The sequence below is a fragment of the Lottia gigantea genome (assembly GCF_000327385.1).
Source record: "Lottia gigantea unplaced genomic scaffold LOTGIsca_4, whole genome shotgun sequence".
Lineage (NCBI taxonomy): Eukaryota > Metazoa > Mollusca > Gastropoda > Lottiidae > Lottia > Lottia gigantea.
The window spans coordinates 5038718-5057889 of NW_008709379.1; the positions used below are offsets into that span (position 1 = coordinate 5038718).

At 31.5% G+C, this 19172-nt stretch overlaps 1 protein-coding gene across 1 annotated transcript; it reads left to right on the forward strand.

Moving 5' to 3' along the window:
* Positions 1-1578: 1578 nt before the first annotated feature.
* Positions 1579-17921, forward strand: LOTGIDRAFT_153865 (hypothetical protein; the record flags this gene model as incomplete). Its single annotated transcript, XM_009059865.1, has 3 exons — positions 1579-1698; positions 15780-15847; positions 17747-17921. 3 exons carry the CDS (start codon positions 1579-1581, stop codon positions 17919-17921), a joined length of 363 nt encoding a protein of 120 aa, XP_009058113.1.
* Between the last annotated feature and the right edge of the window lie 1251 nt (positions 17922-19172).

The following is a 19172-nucleotide window of genomic DNA, read 5'->3' on the forward strand; positions in this document are numbered from 1 at the left end:
TGTTTAATGTAGACAAAGTGAAAGTACCAAAGAGTTGTAAGCTCATTCAGCATGAAATTCTCGCCTGGATTCTCAACACACATGGTGATCTTTAAACTCCCTGACACCTTTCTTCCTCAAGGTTCATTACAGGCTGTTTATAATTAAATATGTGTTGTTCATTATAAACTGTATCTAAACTGAATATAAATACAAACCTATAAAAATCTCTAGAAGATGCTAATAAACAAACTAATAATTTTCCGCCCCAAACCTTCAGCTCTGCACACGCTCACCTCTTCAAAGTGATTCTAATTTCACACTTTTGGTGAAAGACTAAAGGGGGGGTAATTATGAACATATGGTTTTGTTTAGAGTTTATTTATTCTCCCATTATTTGTTTTCCTAATAGTAATGAGATTTTACATCACAATTCCACTGGTCTCATAAAGATACTTGTGTATATGTATCAACCTCATTCCAACAGAGATGTGTTTAATAATTACCCTCATTCCACTTTAATGTTTTAAAACATTCTGAATCATTTCTGTTTGATGAGCAGTCTAGCCTTTGGGAGTTTTAAGTCCAATCTTCTGCCAGATGTAAAGAGACAGTATATCTCTGGGGGCACAAGTTTCCACATCTTGATTTAGCTCAATCTCGCATCTGTGCCATTCTAAATTTTACACATTGAAGGTTGAAAAGGGATATGAGTATGCCACCTTAAGGTTTGGATCTATTTTTTTAGAGGTAAAATTGTCTTGGAGGATGCTATCAGACAGAGAGTATTCCATTAAATGCAAAGTTATCTTGAAACAGGTAAGTTATCTTGAAACAGGTAAGTTATCTAAAAACAGGTAAGATATCTAAAATCTAAATACTAACAGAATACATGACGAGGAGTAAACCAACATATGCAATCAAATCTGTATTTCATATACTGACAATAGCCTGACAGTGGACCACCCACAGCTCTGCAACAGGGAGCTAAGTGACGTCATGTTTATATGGGATAAAATGCTCACCAGGACTCTGAAGATTGAAGGGAAATTTTTTCGATAAGATCCTCTTACAGATGAAAGACGATTTGGTTTCTTTCTGACATTTTTTGCTGCATTACCTCAAATAAATGTTGATATGTTTTAATTGGAAGTGTACCAACAACAAAACCACCATGATTTATTTTAACTGGTGTATATTAAAAGTCTACCAAATTTACTTTCTTGTCATTTTTTCTTTTAAAGAGCACCATGCTGTTATGTAAGAAAACAGAGTACAAATGTACATTGTATCAGAGTAGAGTATATTGTGTAACTTGGATCTTAACAGTTGTGAAATTTCCTTAGAGAAAGCTGCAACTTCAAACAAGAACATTGAAAGCAAAATGTTTTAGCAAAAGTATACTTTATATCAAAAGAAAAAAAAGCAAGATATGTCTTCAAAACCATTTCAACAAACAACTGTCTTGTGCATGCAAACATTGTACTGAACAACCCTTTAGAATGTAACATAAGAAACCGGTAGATATCAAAATAGCAACAGGTATTCCAGAAAGTAGACATGCAAATGACATCTGCTATGTAAATATGAAGAGCAGCAATGGAGCAATCAGAAGCTGATGGTAGAACCCCATCTTTAACAAGTAATAATATATGTTATATGTTGTTTAAGATTTTTAATTCCCATAATTCTGGTCATGGTAGACTTGTCTTACATATGGTAAGTGTGTTATTACAGTGAAAGAAACATTGCAAGCAATGTCTCTGATAAGAATCGACAAGAATTTTAGATAAACACAGTTTCTAAACATAATAAATTATCATAGAGTATAATTTATGTTATTCTTTCATATTTTGAGCTTTAGAATGGCAAACAGAACATAATATTGATGTTTTTAGAATTGTCTAGAGATATATCAGAGACAGGAACTCTACAGGATCTCAACCTGACATGTCAACAAATATTTCTTAGATATTACACTACAAACAGAATGTCTACCTTCTTTAGTGTTGCTGAATTTAACTTTAGGCAACTCTGACAAAATGTCACCAAGAAGTTTAAGCTGAAATAATCTGATAAAAAACAAAAGCTTGGCTTCTAAGAAGAGAATCGATGAAGCTTATATACATGAAAGATCATAGAACTGAAATCAAAATTGCATTTTGGCTGACAGAGCTTCTTTAATAGTAAATATAAAGGAGTATGTGAACATTTGACATTTGAATGATAAATGGGTAAAAAATCAAATGTAAGACTAATTGAACAAATGGGACACAAAACAGTTATGTCAATTTATGTTATTCAAGGCTTAACAATTTGGTCAATTCAATACATGTACATAACTCATCTTCTTAAACCAAAAAGCTTTTTAACTTAATAGATTTCAGCAATAATTTGACATGAAAGTCTTAATTGTCATATTGCATATTTTCTTGAAAACCATGAACTATTTTAGAGGTTACAGAGGTTTAAAGCTTAAAGGTAACAAGTAACTATTACATAGAAGGCACTGACTCAGAGTTTAACAATAAAAAGTGTTGGTAGTTGAATATGACTTGCAACAACATCCTATGTCAGGTATCTAGTACACAATGGGAGTAAGTGGATAAATGGGAACTGGATTTTTGCTTAGAAACCATTGTGTCCATCTTATTAGCAAAAACAAGGTGATAACTCAAAATTAAAGAGCCAATTGGAAAACCATGCACATTTTCCTTCTAATTCAACCAGTAGGGGAGCCTTGGGGCAATCTGGTTATTCACACCTAAACCATTTTAATAGGGTATTATAGGGCATTAAGTCCATCAAAATGTGCTATAAATTGGACCAAATTACACAATATTTAATAGTTGGCTCAATTATTTAACTGTTATGTCGGTCCACAAAACCATTTTCACAATGGGGGTATTGTTAAATTATTGGACAAGAGTGTGTCTGAACACCAGACAGAACTTTCAAACATTCACCAAATTTCAATCAAAACCATAAAAACATTTGACAGAATGACTATAATAGCTGAGAGGAAAATATTCTATTGTACTTTATTCTGATTAATTCAAAGCAAACCAGTTAGTCTGCTGTTGATCACAGCCAAGGGAGGTAACCCTTGTCTATTGTCTGGGTGGTTTATGGACAGGATTCCACTGTTGAGTCATGTTGATTAATAATTATTCATAGAATTTTACACATCATTAAAACACCAGGTTCAAAACTGTCAACAATAAACTATAATATCAGCATTTTATCAATGAGGTAGCCAACAAAAAAATACTCGCTTTAAAAATTGATTTTCTCCCCATGATGGATGAGTGGTGAATACAAATCACCCAATTACTCCAATTCAAGACGTAGTTGTATAAAGGCAGAGAGAGTTCTTTTGTAAGAAATAACGACAAACTTTAATTTATGGTCTGATGTAAGCGATAGATTTCCGAGTGTTGATCTGTTGTTTTGTTTTTAACAGGAACAATGTGCTTTGAAACAACTGACAACTTCTTTCCCTCAATCAATTTTATTAAGCATGGATTGTCATGTTTATTTATAATCAGAAAACCTTAAAAAAAACCATTTCCACCGTCCTTAATTTAGTAATTAACAATAGTGTTTAACAGAAGTGGTGGAATTCAATATATGACATGAATTTTGATCTGACCTTTGGGACTCATTTACCAGTCAAATCATTTTGATAAATTCTGCATTTAACATTAGCACAAACCATTCCCACTGTTTAATAGGATTGAAAATAGCTTCTGAACATCTGAAATCTGCCTTTGAAATGGAATTCTGTGAATTTACCCTGTTTATGAAGTGTGACAATCAATTAAAGCAGGGCCATTTAGTCCATGGAAAAGAGATGAAATGAGAACAATAGTTAACAATCAAAGCTAACAAGTCAATACAAGAGTGTAGAAACTAGGAGTTGGCAACCTATTATTTCCCCTGTAGAATTACACCCTTGTGTTTTGAAAACATGTGAAAATAGTGATTACTTTTGAACAAGGTAAACAATGAATACAATAAAGTTAGAAGAGTTTATTGCAGGAATCAATCTCAATATAACACAATACATTGTAAATAGTCCACAGCACCCAACATCTGTAACTCAATGTTACCAACAGAATTATTAGAAATTACCATCTCAAACAGCAATTAGTGACTGGATAATCAAGTGTAAAATTGGACAGATTCAATCAATGAGACTCCACACACTATGAAACTCTAGGAAACTGGTCAGCTGGAAATAATTTCTACTCTAATTTCATTTCAATAAAATATTGCACACATTCAGGATTGTCATAGTCTCTGACCTAAATTCTAAATGAGAAAATTATTGAGATTAATGAAAAGTTAGTGATGTCTTCCAAATTAAGAAGCTGAACATAGTCTGATCTTGAGAATTCCATTCATCAGTAGAATCTAAATATTTTAGTGCAACTCAATTTCAAGATTGGATAAATCTCAAATGAAGCATTTTATGGATATGTATACCGAACACCCTGGAATTTGAAATAAAGAGGCTGTAGCACTTCATACAATGTAAATATGAATGCACATGTGTTTTTATTTAGAACAATAATTCATTTGATATAAAAATGTAAGTTAATAAATTGCTGACTTATTTAAACCAGCCCTGCCTCCTTACACCACTAACGTTGCTCTTGGTTTAAAGAGATAAAATTACCAATTAATTAAAAGCCATGCTTATTTCCGTTTGGATGTTTAATATATTGAAATGACTGCACCCCTCTTTTAATAACAATTCTAAACAGAACCATATTGTACAGTCGTCAATGAGCATAAACAGACGCCCCTGATCAAGCTTGATTGTACAATTCACGTGCAAAGTTCAAATAGAATATGAATATATACATTGTACAGTAGAGTTCCGTGAGAATATTTACATAATTCACATATTAATAGAGGTTACATGCACTTGACTTTGGTGCTGATACACAAATTACAACGGAGACCGAAAACATTTTCTTCAATTCTGACTTCATAAGTAGGCTATCAAAGGGGTTTTAAAACCACTTTTTACATAAAAATTAGGTTTACATTGATTGTATATGATTAATCCAATTGAAAGTGATTTGCAATTGAAAGTGATTTGCCATCCACTAGAACAATGACAATTTGATTATCTTAGCTGCCATAACGTTATAAAATTCCATAATGTACATTCTGTATATAGAAAATTTAAGAAACATTCTGCAAGTGTTGCAGGCAATGCCATGAGTCAAGAGTTTATTTTGTTAATGGAATGGTACTCAGACCCAATAGAAAAGAGAGAAAAGTTGTATGCCTTGTAGCTGAAGGGCAGATAACTGCAAAGTGTAGAATTTGTAGACAGATGAGCATTAAAATGATGTAATAAAAGTGTTGATAAAACAGACTAGGCTTGAGCAAACAGTATCATTATGATCAAATTGATTTACATGTATTTTCTGGTTGATGTTGCCGCAAGCTATACTCTAAACTCTCAGTGATTCATTCACTAGTTCCTGATCAAAGTAAGATGTGCATTACTTTACAAGATCAGGTTTAAAACCTTTTATTACTGTCTGCTTTTTAACCATATTTTCTTTCATAGTTAAAGGGCATGGAGTTTGTAAATAATATTCCCCCACTGGAGACTTCTTCACAATTTCTAAAACTTACACAATTCATTCCTGAAATTCTGGTAATATGACTAGGGTTAAGAATCCATAACATATTATAGAGTACATATTGATTTCTCCCTCCCATAGTAACAGGGAAGTTAGAACTAGAATCATAAAAAACAGAAGCACCAGACTTGCTTCAGACGAATCTCTGTGCCCAAGATGGGCAAGATATGCTTACTTGACTGAAACACTATGCACTGGAGAAGATTATTTTCCATTGTACCTGAGGTTGAAGGGATGAATGAATGAACAAACAAGGCTTTTTAAACTTCATGACTCCAGGTCAACCACATTCACAAACTAGTACCCATTCCATGGTAAAATCAGATCTGTTGTCTTTTTAAAGGATATGATTTTATATAATGTTATTATTCCCACAAACTTACCGACTTCAAAACCAGCGCTAGTATAGCTAGACCTTTCTAACAAATGAATCATGAACAAAATGATTGTTTAAAGTAGATAAAATATAGGTGTAATTGTCTGGGGTCTAGAAGATTACAACATAAAGACTAATTAATCCTACCTATCAACACAGTGATAATGAGTTCAGTGATGATAGACAGACTACTGTCAGTACTAATTAACTACCTTATATACCGCTACTAGTATACTAATATACCGGTCAATATAGCTTACTAATAACTTGGCAAGTAGACAATATATACAACCAATTTCAACAAATTATACACAAGTATCAACAACACCAGCTATCTGATGACCACCATGTTTCTTTCTTGCCCTCAACAAGTTGCTGTTGTTAACATTTGACGTGTGGCAGCTCAGCACAGCAATAACTATCCACAGCTGAGTTGAGCTTCGTATTAAGATCACAACGAGAAAGATAGAAATTATATGTTACATGTTACAATGTTTGAACTCACAAAATTAAAAGAAGAACAAGAGAAAACCACAGTAGTTTTCACCTGAGATGGGGTCTTCTGTTTTAAGAGGACTTGTCACTTTCTATATTACAACAGATTGTGTCATTATTGTAGGCCCACAGAGGTCAAAGAAAATACATCAATTTTTTCAGTGCATTTGGTTGTATTTACATGAGGATAATGACCTCATAATTTCGTTTCAATTTTCTTTGCTACTCCAGGTTTTGACACCTGAATGCCGCAAATTCAGATGAAATTTCAGTCGCTAGCCGGACAAAAACATTGATATTATTGTCTTAATAAGGAAATGCCAGCTTGATAAAACATCCTGTTCTCAATTGTTGAATTATATTAAATAATGATTTGAAATAGTCAGCAGATTTCTAACCACATTAAATAATTGTAATGGAAATACACTGCAGGAATAAGGATAATAATCATGTAGCATATCAAAAAGCAATTTTTTATCTGCTTCTATTCAATACATGACAAACCAATTAGGATTCAACTGACTATTTGATAAAGTTAGTTTTCAACCTACAACCCCATCATTAAATATAGCCATTACAATACATCAAAAGCTTCTTTTAAATGTCATAAAGTTATAATAGACATTATATATATATTCTTTGTAATGTTCTGTATATCTATAACTTTTTACTTCATTCAATTCCTTGTAAATTACAGCAAATTTCCTATCATCAATGTATAAATATTAACATGAATTTGACTGGAATTGGAGACAGAACCTCAGTGTGGAGATCAGTTTTTAACATTTTATACTCTTTAATTGACCAGTTCCCACTAAAGGCCTACAGCTAAAAGGCAACAAATCAATAATCCAGACTATATGCATCTGCACTCTTAGTGTTTTCTTATCTCATTTATCATATCATAAGCATTTCTAGTGTATGTCTACTAGAATGGATTTAATGCCTTAAATTTAATAGTCCTTGTTCCAGGTAAAAGAAACTCTGAATCAAAGAACTTTTGATTCAGGTTGAAAGCCAGTGGTTGGACAATAAATATATTAGATCAAGTCTGATCACCTGCTCTGGTCAAACATAATGTCTTAGGCTTATTAAAAACTTTAAGATAAATGGATATATGATAGAGTTATAGCTTTATTAATAATTAAACTCAGAACTTGAAAATGGTTTTCCTCAATGTCTCTGTCTAATAATATCATTTATTATAAATCATAATTTGTCGCCCGTTTGATGCGTGTGCGAGTCTATTGAAAACGGCTGATTGAACTCTCAACAATTACCTGACTGTAACGGCTAATAAAACATCAAGATGTAAAGAACTGGACAATAGAGTAAAAGGTAGAACACTGAGTTGTAAAGAACTGGAGAACAAAGTCAAAGGTAGTCAATCATCTCCAGATCCTGTGACAATTAGAGCGTTTATTTTAGGTTGGATAATGAATGGTGGTGAAAATACTGACTTAACCTAGGTCTCCTGACATGAGTGTCCAGTAGATCTAATCTCTAACAATAACCTTTTTAATCACTGTAATCAAATGCTAACCTATTTACATAAAAACACTGTGTATACTGGTCATTGCTTTGATATTTCTATCAGATAAACTGAAAACGTGAAATAATTGGTGGATATCCACACAAAATTACCATAAAAATCAAATCTAGATGCATGTTAAAGATAAAACTGAAATCTAATCAAAGTATGAATTTATCTCTTTTTTCCCTGACGCCGCAAACTTTTCCATAAAATATACTTTTATGACCTGACAAAACTCCATTAAAAATAAAATATTTATCAGTCGAAATAATCACAATTTTCCCAAATAAAATTGGTTCCGTTAAATACACGTCTAGGTTGTGTGCATTATCTGATGCATAGTCTGGATAAATATAGTCATTTAGTATAATAAAACAGAACTTATCATATCTATAACATCTATCTATAGTTAATAAAATAAACAATGAAATCAGGGCTAAGATTAGAAGTACCGATATGGTACCCATATTTATGGTATTCTACTATATTAAGATGGAGAGATTACAGTCATCTGGAAGATTATGGGTGGTCACAGAGTGTTTTAAATCTTCTATGCTCATAAAAATGTATTCCAGATATGTTAGGTGTTCTTTCAGATGAACAGGAATCAAACATTTCATTAATATATTTTAATGTTTAATATCAGTGTTTAATATCAGTGTTTAATATCAGTGTGTCCCTTTATGACGTATATGAAGTTATTATGGAGCTCCAAAATGGATACACAAAGTCAAATGTACACCACTGTTTAATGTCAGGTTTTAAATCTGCTTGCTTTACTAAACTTATTTTCTGGTATGTATTTTATCAATAATCTCATTGCTCCATGCATATTAAATGAGGACAGAAAAGTTGTCAAAAATCACAATAGAACATTTGATAGAGATTTCCCTAGTACCTAGTGTGAATTGCTTTGAACACTGGAATCCAGATCAAATAATTTACTATACATTCAGATAAATGTAGTAGTTGATTATGATTCATATTGGATTAGACTTCCGCAGGCTCTTTTCATAATTTTCTAATACATTCATTACCATAGTAAGATGTTCCATTAAAACAATCTACTATTGGTACTAGTAGAAAACTTAGATAAATAATCAATACTTAAACCATTTAGACTTTAGATCTTTACAGTTGGAACCATTTAGTACAATAATATTATTTCATTTATTATTTTACTTCCAGTATGTTACTATTGGATTCCCTAGACAAATATAGTATGTTTTTTAGTTATTTTAGTAGATTTGAACATTATAATAAACTTATTTACCTATAAAGACTAGAAATATATCATCAGCTTCTAATCCAAATATATCTAATGCCCTATTGTGTAAATTAATGTCTAATTGGTTTTTTTGGTATCCAAAACCAGTGAACTCTTACATCTCTACTCCAAAATATCCATGAATAGTTAGGCATTCTTCTTTAAAGTCTTATATCACAGAAGTTGAAAAAATAGTGACACCACACATAAATAATATAACCATCATGAGTATTTTTAGCTTCAGAAATCAGAAAAGAATAGCATGTAGGTTAAAAAGTCACAGGTCATTGTGTTTCACAGGATTCAGACAGCAACATAACTTTTTCTGGTCTTAATCTGAATTCAATCTGTTTTTCAAAACATAAGCCTTTAAGAGGCATCCAGACCTCAGAAATGAAGAAAATGGATATTCGGGCTAAGTGACAGCTGGACAGAAAGACAAAATCAGCAAAATACAAGTAATGATTTTATAAAAAGTATAGAAGGAAGCAAATCAGTCTGAGACGTTAATGGGAATTCGATTTTTTCCAATGTTTTTTTTCGTTTCATTTTGCCAACAAACATGTACCAGCACTGAACATTTAAATCATTGTGTCTTTGATGTTATAGTGGTTTCACAGGTTAATGTTCAAACATTATCAACATGGCATTTGGTACTGGAAGGTCTTGGATCACACACATGCTGCGCTTTTATTCAGTATCTGAACTCTTCTTGGCCAATTTATCACTAACACAGCTTGGTTCTCAAGCTAGGACACTAAATAATTTCCTTTCCTCTTACTCACATATTTCAACTGCAATCTAGAGTGCACCTAGAAAAAGGTGTTAACATTGTAAGCTACTAATAAAATATTCAGAAAGGAGAGAGAGAATTTTAGCTCCATCTTTACACCACTTTTCCATAACAGTAATACTGTGTTATAACCTAGAAGTTTGGAATTATTCTTGTGATAGGTTTTAATCACTTAATCAAGTCAACATCAAAACATGGCAACAAAGTTTACAAAAATATTTGACAGGAAGTATGACATCTGATGTTATTTTTTATGATATTTATAGAATGTATTGATAATATAAAAAGATATGAAAATAACTGGTTATCTTTTGAAGGTATATTAATATCCATCATGATAATAAATATATCTTTCTGCTATTAAATACTCATTTTAATGATATTTTTATCATCACCCTTAATGACCACTTCACTCTATAACCAATCTTAATTTTATCAGAAACGGTCATTCTCAGATGGTCAAAGGCCTTTCATATTGGCATTAATTTTTCCAAAAAACATTTTGTGTACCGAAAGGAATTTTAGTCATAAAAAAACACCATGTTTTTGCTTTAGTCTGAAATTTAGAGAAGGCAAATTTGAAAATATAGTTATATGTTTATGTGCAGATGAGGAATGATTGATTCTTTCTTTGCTAATAAAAAAAAAAACATATTAGATGTAAAATCAACAAACCACAGCCTTTTATTCAATATTTTCTACATCTCTTAATTTCCATAGTTTTTTTTTTTAAATCTGAAACAAAGAACACAGTTGAATGTAAAAAAAAATGAGAAGAAAAATAAATTGTCTAAGTAAGTTTAACTTGGCATTACTGGAATTTAGAGTCTGGCTTTAAGTAAGAAAAGTTCAAATTGCATGTTCTAATGGCACCATAAGTAACGGGTTCACATTTCTGTATAAAACAGCCCACTTGAAACCTGTTCAGTTTTATCTTCTCAAGTGGTTTAATTCAAGTACAGTGATAAAGATATTATATATATATATTCCTTCTATTAAAATCTCATTTTTAACTCTGGAGTAAGAGAAATTGATGACTATTATCAATGTATGTATTGACTCGCATGACCAAGTGGTTAAGGGAAGCCTCCTGGCAATATTCTCATAGATTACTAGCATCAATTCAATACTAATTTGCCTTACTACTAATGATTTCATAATTGAAAGTTACTGCAGGAATCATCTGCATAAAGTTGTGAATGTCTATAAGAACTGGTGCCACACAGTCTCAAAGACTTTTTAATTCACAATATGATATTTCAACATCAAAATATCTTGCAGTTCTTCTAATTTGTGATAAGATTCTTTGCACTATAAATCAAGTCATTGGTAAAAATATGCCATAATGAAAACTGTCTCACAAAACATTTGTTTTTTCTTCTTTACTAACAGAAAATTCAATTCAATTCAATTCAAAAATGCTGAACACTTAATCAAAATATTTGCAAGCACAAATTCACAAAGAGGTGATAGATCTAAATGTTTTTGATAGTGAAAACCTGGTGTATCTAGAAATAAAGCTTGTCACACCTGATGTCACTACTCAAACACAGCTTTTTGAAGACAAACTTATCTCTGATACCTTGCGACATTTTAACAAACAAGATGAAAGCCTTATCTAGAAAGAAGTGTGTAAAAATCATCAACTAAAAACATCAAACAACAAAAACCTCAGCTAATATCTATTATTATGACATATCTACTCTCTAAACCAATTTGTTATAGAAGAAAACATGACAGGAACAATGTTTTAGTTTACACGTCTGACAAATCAGCAAGGAAAATAACATCTACTATTTGTTTTTCTACATATCATAATACTGTGACGGATGATAGCATTTCCTTGTCTTATCTGTAAGATGATGATCTTTTCCTAAAATGGAATTCAAGATATGAAAAGTATTATCAAACTTTTGTGACGTTTGCCAGGAAAATGAGGTCACTCACATATTTTTTTTTCAACATCAAATACATCATTATGTAAAGAGACAGAACAGGCTTACCAGTACAGAAGAACTGATTCCAGCAAGCCCATGATAGTGCATGTCAACTTGGCCTTATATTCCAAGGATTTGTTAGAACATAACATGAAAATAGCAATGTCTGAAATCCAATTCTAATGCATCATATGAAAGGAAACCATTAAAAAGCAGAAGTGAAAAAATATATGTTGACATGGCATGCAATGTTTCAACAGAATCCTTTCAAAGGTTAATACCAGATGATGGCTTTTCAACAGTCTCCACCTAGTTTCAGTTTAGCTATATGATTAATGTGCAAAGCAGGTGAAATGATGTTGGAACATCTGATCAGGGTGACTTTGGTATTTAGCCATTTGTAACATACACTATTGCTTCATATGAGAGCACAATTAATAAAGTCAGGGCATCAATAACAGACTCATACATGTATGAAGTATAACAAATGTGACACATTGCATGACATGCTTTTTCTGTCCTGCCAATTCATATAAATTCATATAACATGCTTCATGTGTTATTTTATTTCAGGTTAACTTCATCAATAATCTACCAATTGTAATCATATATTAAATATTAATACAGTAGTCACATTTCTTGTGTTACTATCACATAATACATCACAAAGCCAAGGTGTTTTTAACTCGAGATGTGTAATCACTCAATGATATGGTAAAGTTTCAGACACCCGCTGGAAGATAGCGGAATCTGTAGCCACTTGGAGGTGATAAAATGCCTTGTTAAGAAAACACGCAGGAGGTCTGAAAATGTCAATCAAAGATTGAAGAAAGCTGGTAAATGTCTTGAATACAGTCTTCAGTTTACAACTCACTCAGTTTACAAAGGAAAAAAATATTCTCAAGTCCTTTGCACTTAAACTGTAACAATAGAAAATGGATACCCACATTTAAACATTTCAAGTTTTAACTCTTGCCTGGTGTTTTATAAGATTTAACATCTCTAGTTATACTGAGCTTGAGATTATCTACAGTGCCCTGAACTCAGTTGTATAAATGACCATTATGCAACAATGCCTACAAAGACCTTTACAATGAGTCATGTAGTTTAAAGTAAGTAATTTTTGCTATGGTGTTCACAGTATACCTGAAGGTCCTTTAAATACATGTAAATCAGGGTACTTGTTGAAAGTTGTATTTGCATCTCACCTCATGAGTTCATAACAGAGAAATATATTTAACTTAATCTATATTTTCCCATAAATGGCAGGAAGAGAGTAAACACAGTTGAGCTAAAACTTATGTTATATACTCATAAAACAAGACAAGTTATCTGGCATTTAAAAATGTTCTCCTACACATACAACTAATTATTACATTTCTACAAAACCTATACATATTCCATGAAATAAAACAAGAAAGCCATATTATAATGGTTTTAGTTTGAACAATAAAACCCTGTAATAAATTGTAAGTAATGGATATTGTAATAAAGAGTGACAGATAATAATTGGTTAAATTATATTTTTCTTCCTCTATCTATATAATTCTACTTGTATCTGTGACCTATGATAGGTTATCAACACCTTCATCTTGCCACATTCTTGAATAATGGTTTGAGAATCATCCATTCATATAAGAAATAAGAACCATTTTGCAAAATATCTCTATTATATTATTTTTTAATACATCATAGTTTTATATATTATACTATTATGTTTTGCTAGAAAGATCTAAGAGAACGTTCAAAGACATCAGGTAAATAAATTAGATATGGAACAGTAGTTAGGACTCACAGAGTTGACAAAACACAAAAAATAGTATCCTGAATCAAGATAGAATCCAAGGATGCATCATATTTAAAAAAATTTAATGAAGTAAATGATCATTTTCCAATGTTCTAGAAATATCATGATACTTATTGGATTGAATAGATATTGCAGCAATCTTATTAAAGTGTGTCCTATAGAGGTTAAAGTAATTGTCCAGTAATTGACATTGAGGTTAGACTAAACCCCAGGAGGTATCCAATCCTATTAAACCACATCACATGATTAAAATCCTACTTTGATTAATAACTATCATTTCACTTACCTTCAAATAAACAATTAAACACTGACAAATTTTCTTTGAACTTTCAAATTAAATCCAACTGTCAATTTTTTACAGTTATTTTTTCACACATATTCACACAAAAACCAGTTTGTTTTTAAAAACTTTTCACAAATCTGAAATGAGAAAAAGTAGGAATTATAATTGAATTCACAAAAGAACTCCAATAATTCAATTTCATCTATTTTGTAATGCAATAAACCCATCTATCTCAGAAACAAAAAATACTAATTTCTCAAAGAGTTTACAAATAAACTGGAGTAAGAGAGAATGCATCTGCCTACAGATATTGACAAAATCTTTTCCTATAGGTATATAGATAATCATACATGTATTTTATCTAATTCATTTCTATGATTACAATTTTGGCATATTCACTATATAGTGAACTTTTTGTACTTGATTTTTTAAGTTAAATGCAAATACATTAGCATTTTGAATATTGTTGTGTGAAAAATTTTTTCCAATGTCTTTACTCTTAAGGCAAACTAATATTTGAATATCATTTTAAAATTATTTCCCATACTTTAAATAGTCGGTCAGATATAACGATATTTGGGAACTTGTTATACTGCACAAACACACAATTTTAATTAATATTTCATAATGAACCATTTAGTTCATGGGAAAAAAAATATCTTCTAGTTTCAAGTGAAGTGTTTTTAAAAAAATATCTACATCCACCCCTATTATTCTATTTTAATTGGTATACGGAAATAAACAATTGAAAGTATTGGGTTCTACTGACATGACAGCAAGGTTCACTGTTCCTGCCTCAGTACATTTCATAATACACTTTAATCCAGATACATCCTGCAGACAGGACAGAGCAGTCAGTTTATACTGAGCGTCATTATAACCGCGAACGCTGCATTCGCATTGGATTGCTCAACCTGATTTTGTATGAGGTCGTTTATACTTGGGGCGAACGCGAAGCGACCGAATTTCTGTTTGCCCGGAAAACCGCAGAGATTGCCTCCAGAGTCAAATTTTGGGAAAAGACCGTGCGAACTATTAACATTAGCCAATCAGAGTGTGAGGTCAAAGTTCATTCCTGTCTGCCAGTTCACTCTGAGCTCGTTTCATCAGCGAATTTACACGCATAACGCCGCTTTCAATACTAACGATGATCATTGCGAAAAGTCGCGTTCGTGGTCGCGCTCAGTATAATTAGGCCTTTAGAGCAATAGTAATACACATCATTGGCTTAATTACATCAGGCGAATGGTGGATGTGGGTTATTATTTCTGCCAGCAATGCCGATAGAATCAATGTTTGTTTTTTCCCTCATGTATTCTTCTGGATCTTGACAATGCTACACCACATTGATTGTGGTGTGAGATATGTGTTTTAGATAGGTGTATGTGTATCATGTTTCTGGTATAAGTTAATACATTGAATATATCCCTGTCGCAGACAAAATAATCAAATGTCAAGGGTAAGAGCTAAAAAACACTGGTAACATTTGGAGATTAGTCAAATCTGTAGTTGTTTAGTTTTATCTTAGTAGATTGACTAATTATGGAATATTAGATATAAATTAATTATCATCAAGTCATTATCTGCCCAGTAGATAATTATAATGTTTACATATTTCATACATTAACCCTGTATATTTTAGTCTATATTTTATTCCTTGCAGAATGACCTGAATAATGTTTGTCCCAAAGTCCTACCCACCTATCAATGGTAGGTCAGATGGGAACAATCTTGTTTTTTCCAGTGATTAGACAAACAAGCTCTGCAAAATAAATGAAGATGAAGCCATGATTCATATGGTTTACAATGCTTAGCAGTATTTAAAATTGTTGCTGGATGTCCTATATATACAATTTAACCATTCCTTATTTCCTGGTATGATCATGGATGACGAATTCGAGATGTGATCACCAGATTAGATGACAATTATTTTAAATATACTATAGTCATGAGGATGACAATTATATTAAATACCTTTGTCATAGTTTTACAATAATTCAATTATATTCTAAATATAGGTGAGATATGATTGGAATTATTAGATCCTGTCATATGACACGATCTGTCTTGTCATCATTTAATAGTTTCATTATAAATGAATTAATGCTTTAATTATACAGTATTTTTCAGCTAGGGTTAAACATAGATGGCAACATCACATATGCCCAAGTCACAAAACAATCATCACATATGGAAAGAGAATTAGAAGCCTACTGTAGGAGAGGAATGTGTCCTATTATATCAATAATCCAATTGTCAAAATATACAGTTAAGCAGTTAAAAAGTTAGCAGCAGACACATCATAAGTGATCAATAACTAATAAAAACTATATGTTATTCTGTATCAATGCCTTTGAAAGTTTGTTATGACTATTAAATTTTGAGTTATATTCACTATTTATCATAACAATGTGAAGGTATGAAATAACTCAAATATTTATTACTGTTATATCTTTCATGAGAAAAGAAGTTATGAGTTCATTAAGTGTATTTCAACTGTAATTCAATTTTCATAATGTAATTACAATGAGCATATTAATTTATTTTACATTATATTACAAGGGCTTGTATTTATGAAGAATAATGAGCTAACATAGAAATCATGTCATAATCATGTTTTTCTCAAATATCATACAGACTTGATATTTGCCTGACCCCAGCCATTTGTGTATTATCTGACACCAAACGCATTTATTCTCACCCTGATTAAAAATAAACAAATGAACTCACTGTCACTTAGGTGTGAAAAGAAAAATACCAGGAAAACTTATTAGGGTGATAAATTTTTCATATTTTCATTTGATTGTCTTGATACAGTTTCATTCACGGTTATTTTCTAACTTTTCCTTTTATCACTATTTTTTTTATTCACAAGAGGATTGTCCTTGCATATAAACTTAACATGCACATATTTTTTGCAAGTCTACAAACAACGATGAAAACTGGAAACCACAACTGCATGAGCAATGGCTTTAACAATTCTCTAAAAGAATACTTTAAACAACAACAATAAACCTAAATATTATGATTTATTAGTGATTTTGTCTTGCATTTAAGATGCACGACTGATTTTTCTGATTAATTTCAGAAGGCACCACTAGTGCTGCTAGCTTGTGATCTTTCACAGTATAATGATATAATTCATATAATTGACCAATTTGTGTCATGAAATATTCAAATTTCAACAAACTGTGGCCTTTATTTGCATATAGAATGTTTGTAAATCTGGTATCTCATTATAATTTAGCAGTTCAAAGCAGTTTCTAGGGTATATAGGCATGAAAATATAATGATTTTTTGTAAATGGTGTCAGAATTTTTCCAGCATGACAAGCTCATAAAAACTACTGAACTATAACAATTTCTCACTCCGTCAGCTGTTGACTTGACGTTTGTCCTCAAAATATGTGACATGCAACAAAAATTCTGGGCCACCTGTATTATAACTATGGACAACATCACTTGAAACAATTACTTGATCAGGAAGCAAATGACAGTATTGTCAATAGCAGTTCAAAACATACCAGGCACTGAACATCAGGAGACTAAGACTTGCATGCTACTGCTGTATCACCAAAAATTAATTAAATTGATGTGTTACATTTTTCAGGCACCTGAAAGTGCTAATGAAGACAGATCAAAACCATGCAGTGTACAATAAGGGAAACTTTGCCAGAATAGCAGCATTACTCTACTCCGTTTTGATTTCCAACTTTGCACAATCTTTGACATGCACTGCAGCTTTCTACTTCTACAAGTGCAAATTTGTAGTGCCAGCAGTTTGATGACCTAATTCTTATTAAATATAATATAAACAGTGTGAGATGGAATATTGGTTTTTACTACTATACCTGATAGTATTCTATAGACAGATATCCAAATAGCCTTATAAATATTCATTCAAATACACTACAGACACTTCAAACACAAGCTAGCAATAGCACTGAGAATAAGTTTTCCTGTTTAAAACAACTGTTAAAATAAAGCACTATAACAAAATATGTTTCTAAGACAGTTTTTGTGTTGTAAAAATCCACACTAGTGGTAAAGTGTTTAAATGAATGATACTTCAACTAGTGAAGTCAATACACTGACTGAATATTGGAGAGGATTGAAGCAGTCGACAATGTGTATTACAACTGACTGACCAACGAACCAATCAGATTGTCTCTAGTATAATCAACGTCTGTTACACTCAGAACACATGCTGTTTTCTCTCAATATTGTTCCATACAAATTAGTTATTATTGTTACATTGCATTGAATAAATGGAATGGTTCAATGGATGAATGAAGAATTTCAGAGAAAGAAAAAAGGACTACCACTCTTAATACAGTGGAATTCACATACAATTAAAAGTGGCACCCATTCCAATCTGAAAATAGATCTTAATGTTATAAAGCTAGAAAAAAAAGCTTGTAGTGTAAGCATGAGGTAGCATAGAGACACTGAAAATCACTCAATTTGTAACAAAACTTTACTGTTAAAAAACACCAAATTTAATATATTTGATCTGAATAATGTTCAGAGTTTACTTAAACAACACTATAAAACTATATGACAGTGTTGGTGAGCAGCTATCAACAACCTCAAAATACCTAAAATCTACTCAAAATGAAAAAAAAGTTTCAAAAAAGCTCAATGTAGAGGTATTGGTGGTGAATCTTTTGAACACAGATAATTTATCAAAATTTACCCAATTGTAAAAGAATTTATTTGACCAGCTTGAAAAACTAATAATAGTGAACTGTATTGAGAACACTTATATTGTTTAAAGGATACCCCCTGGGACGTAGGCAGTTAGATACAGTACTGCCAATATTAAGAAAAAATCCCCTCAAAAACCATTATGAAGTCCAGCTTCCTCTTATTTTTCTAATATAAGACATTTTAAAATGTATTATGTTGTCCTTGTTTCAATAATCATAGACATGAACCAGTCCAAAACCAGAACAGAAGGCAATGTAACACTTGTATCTTAATTACAAAATTTGCTCTGAAAAAATTAATTACTGTTAAAAATCTTTTTTGTTGAA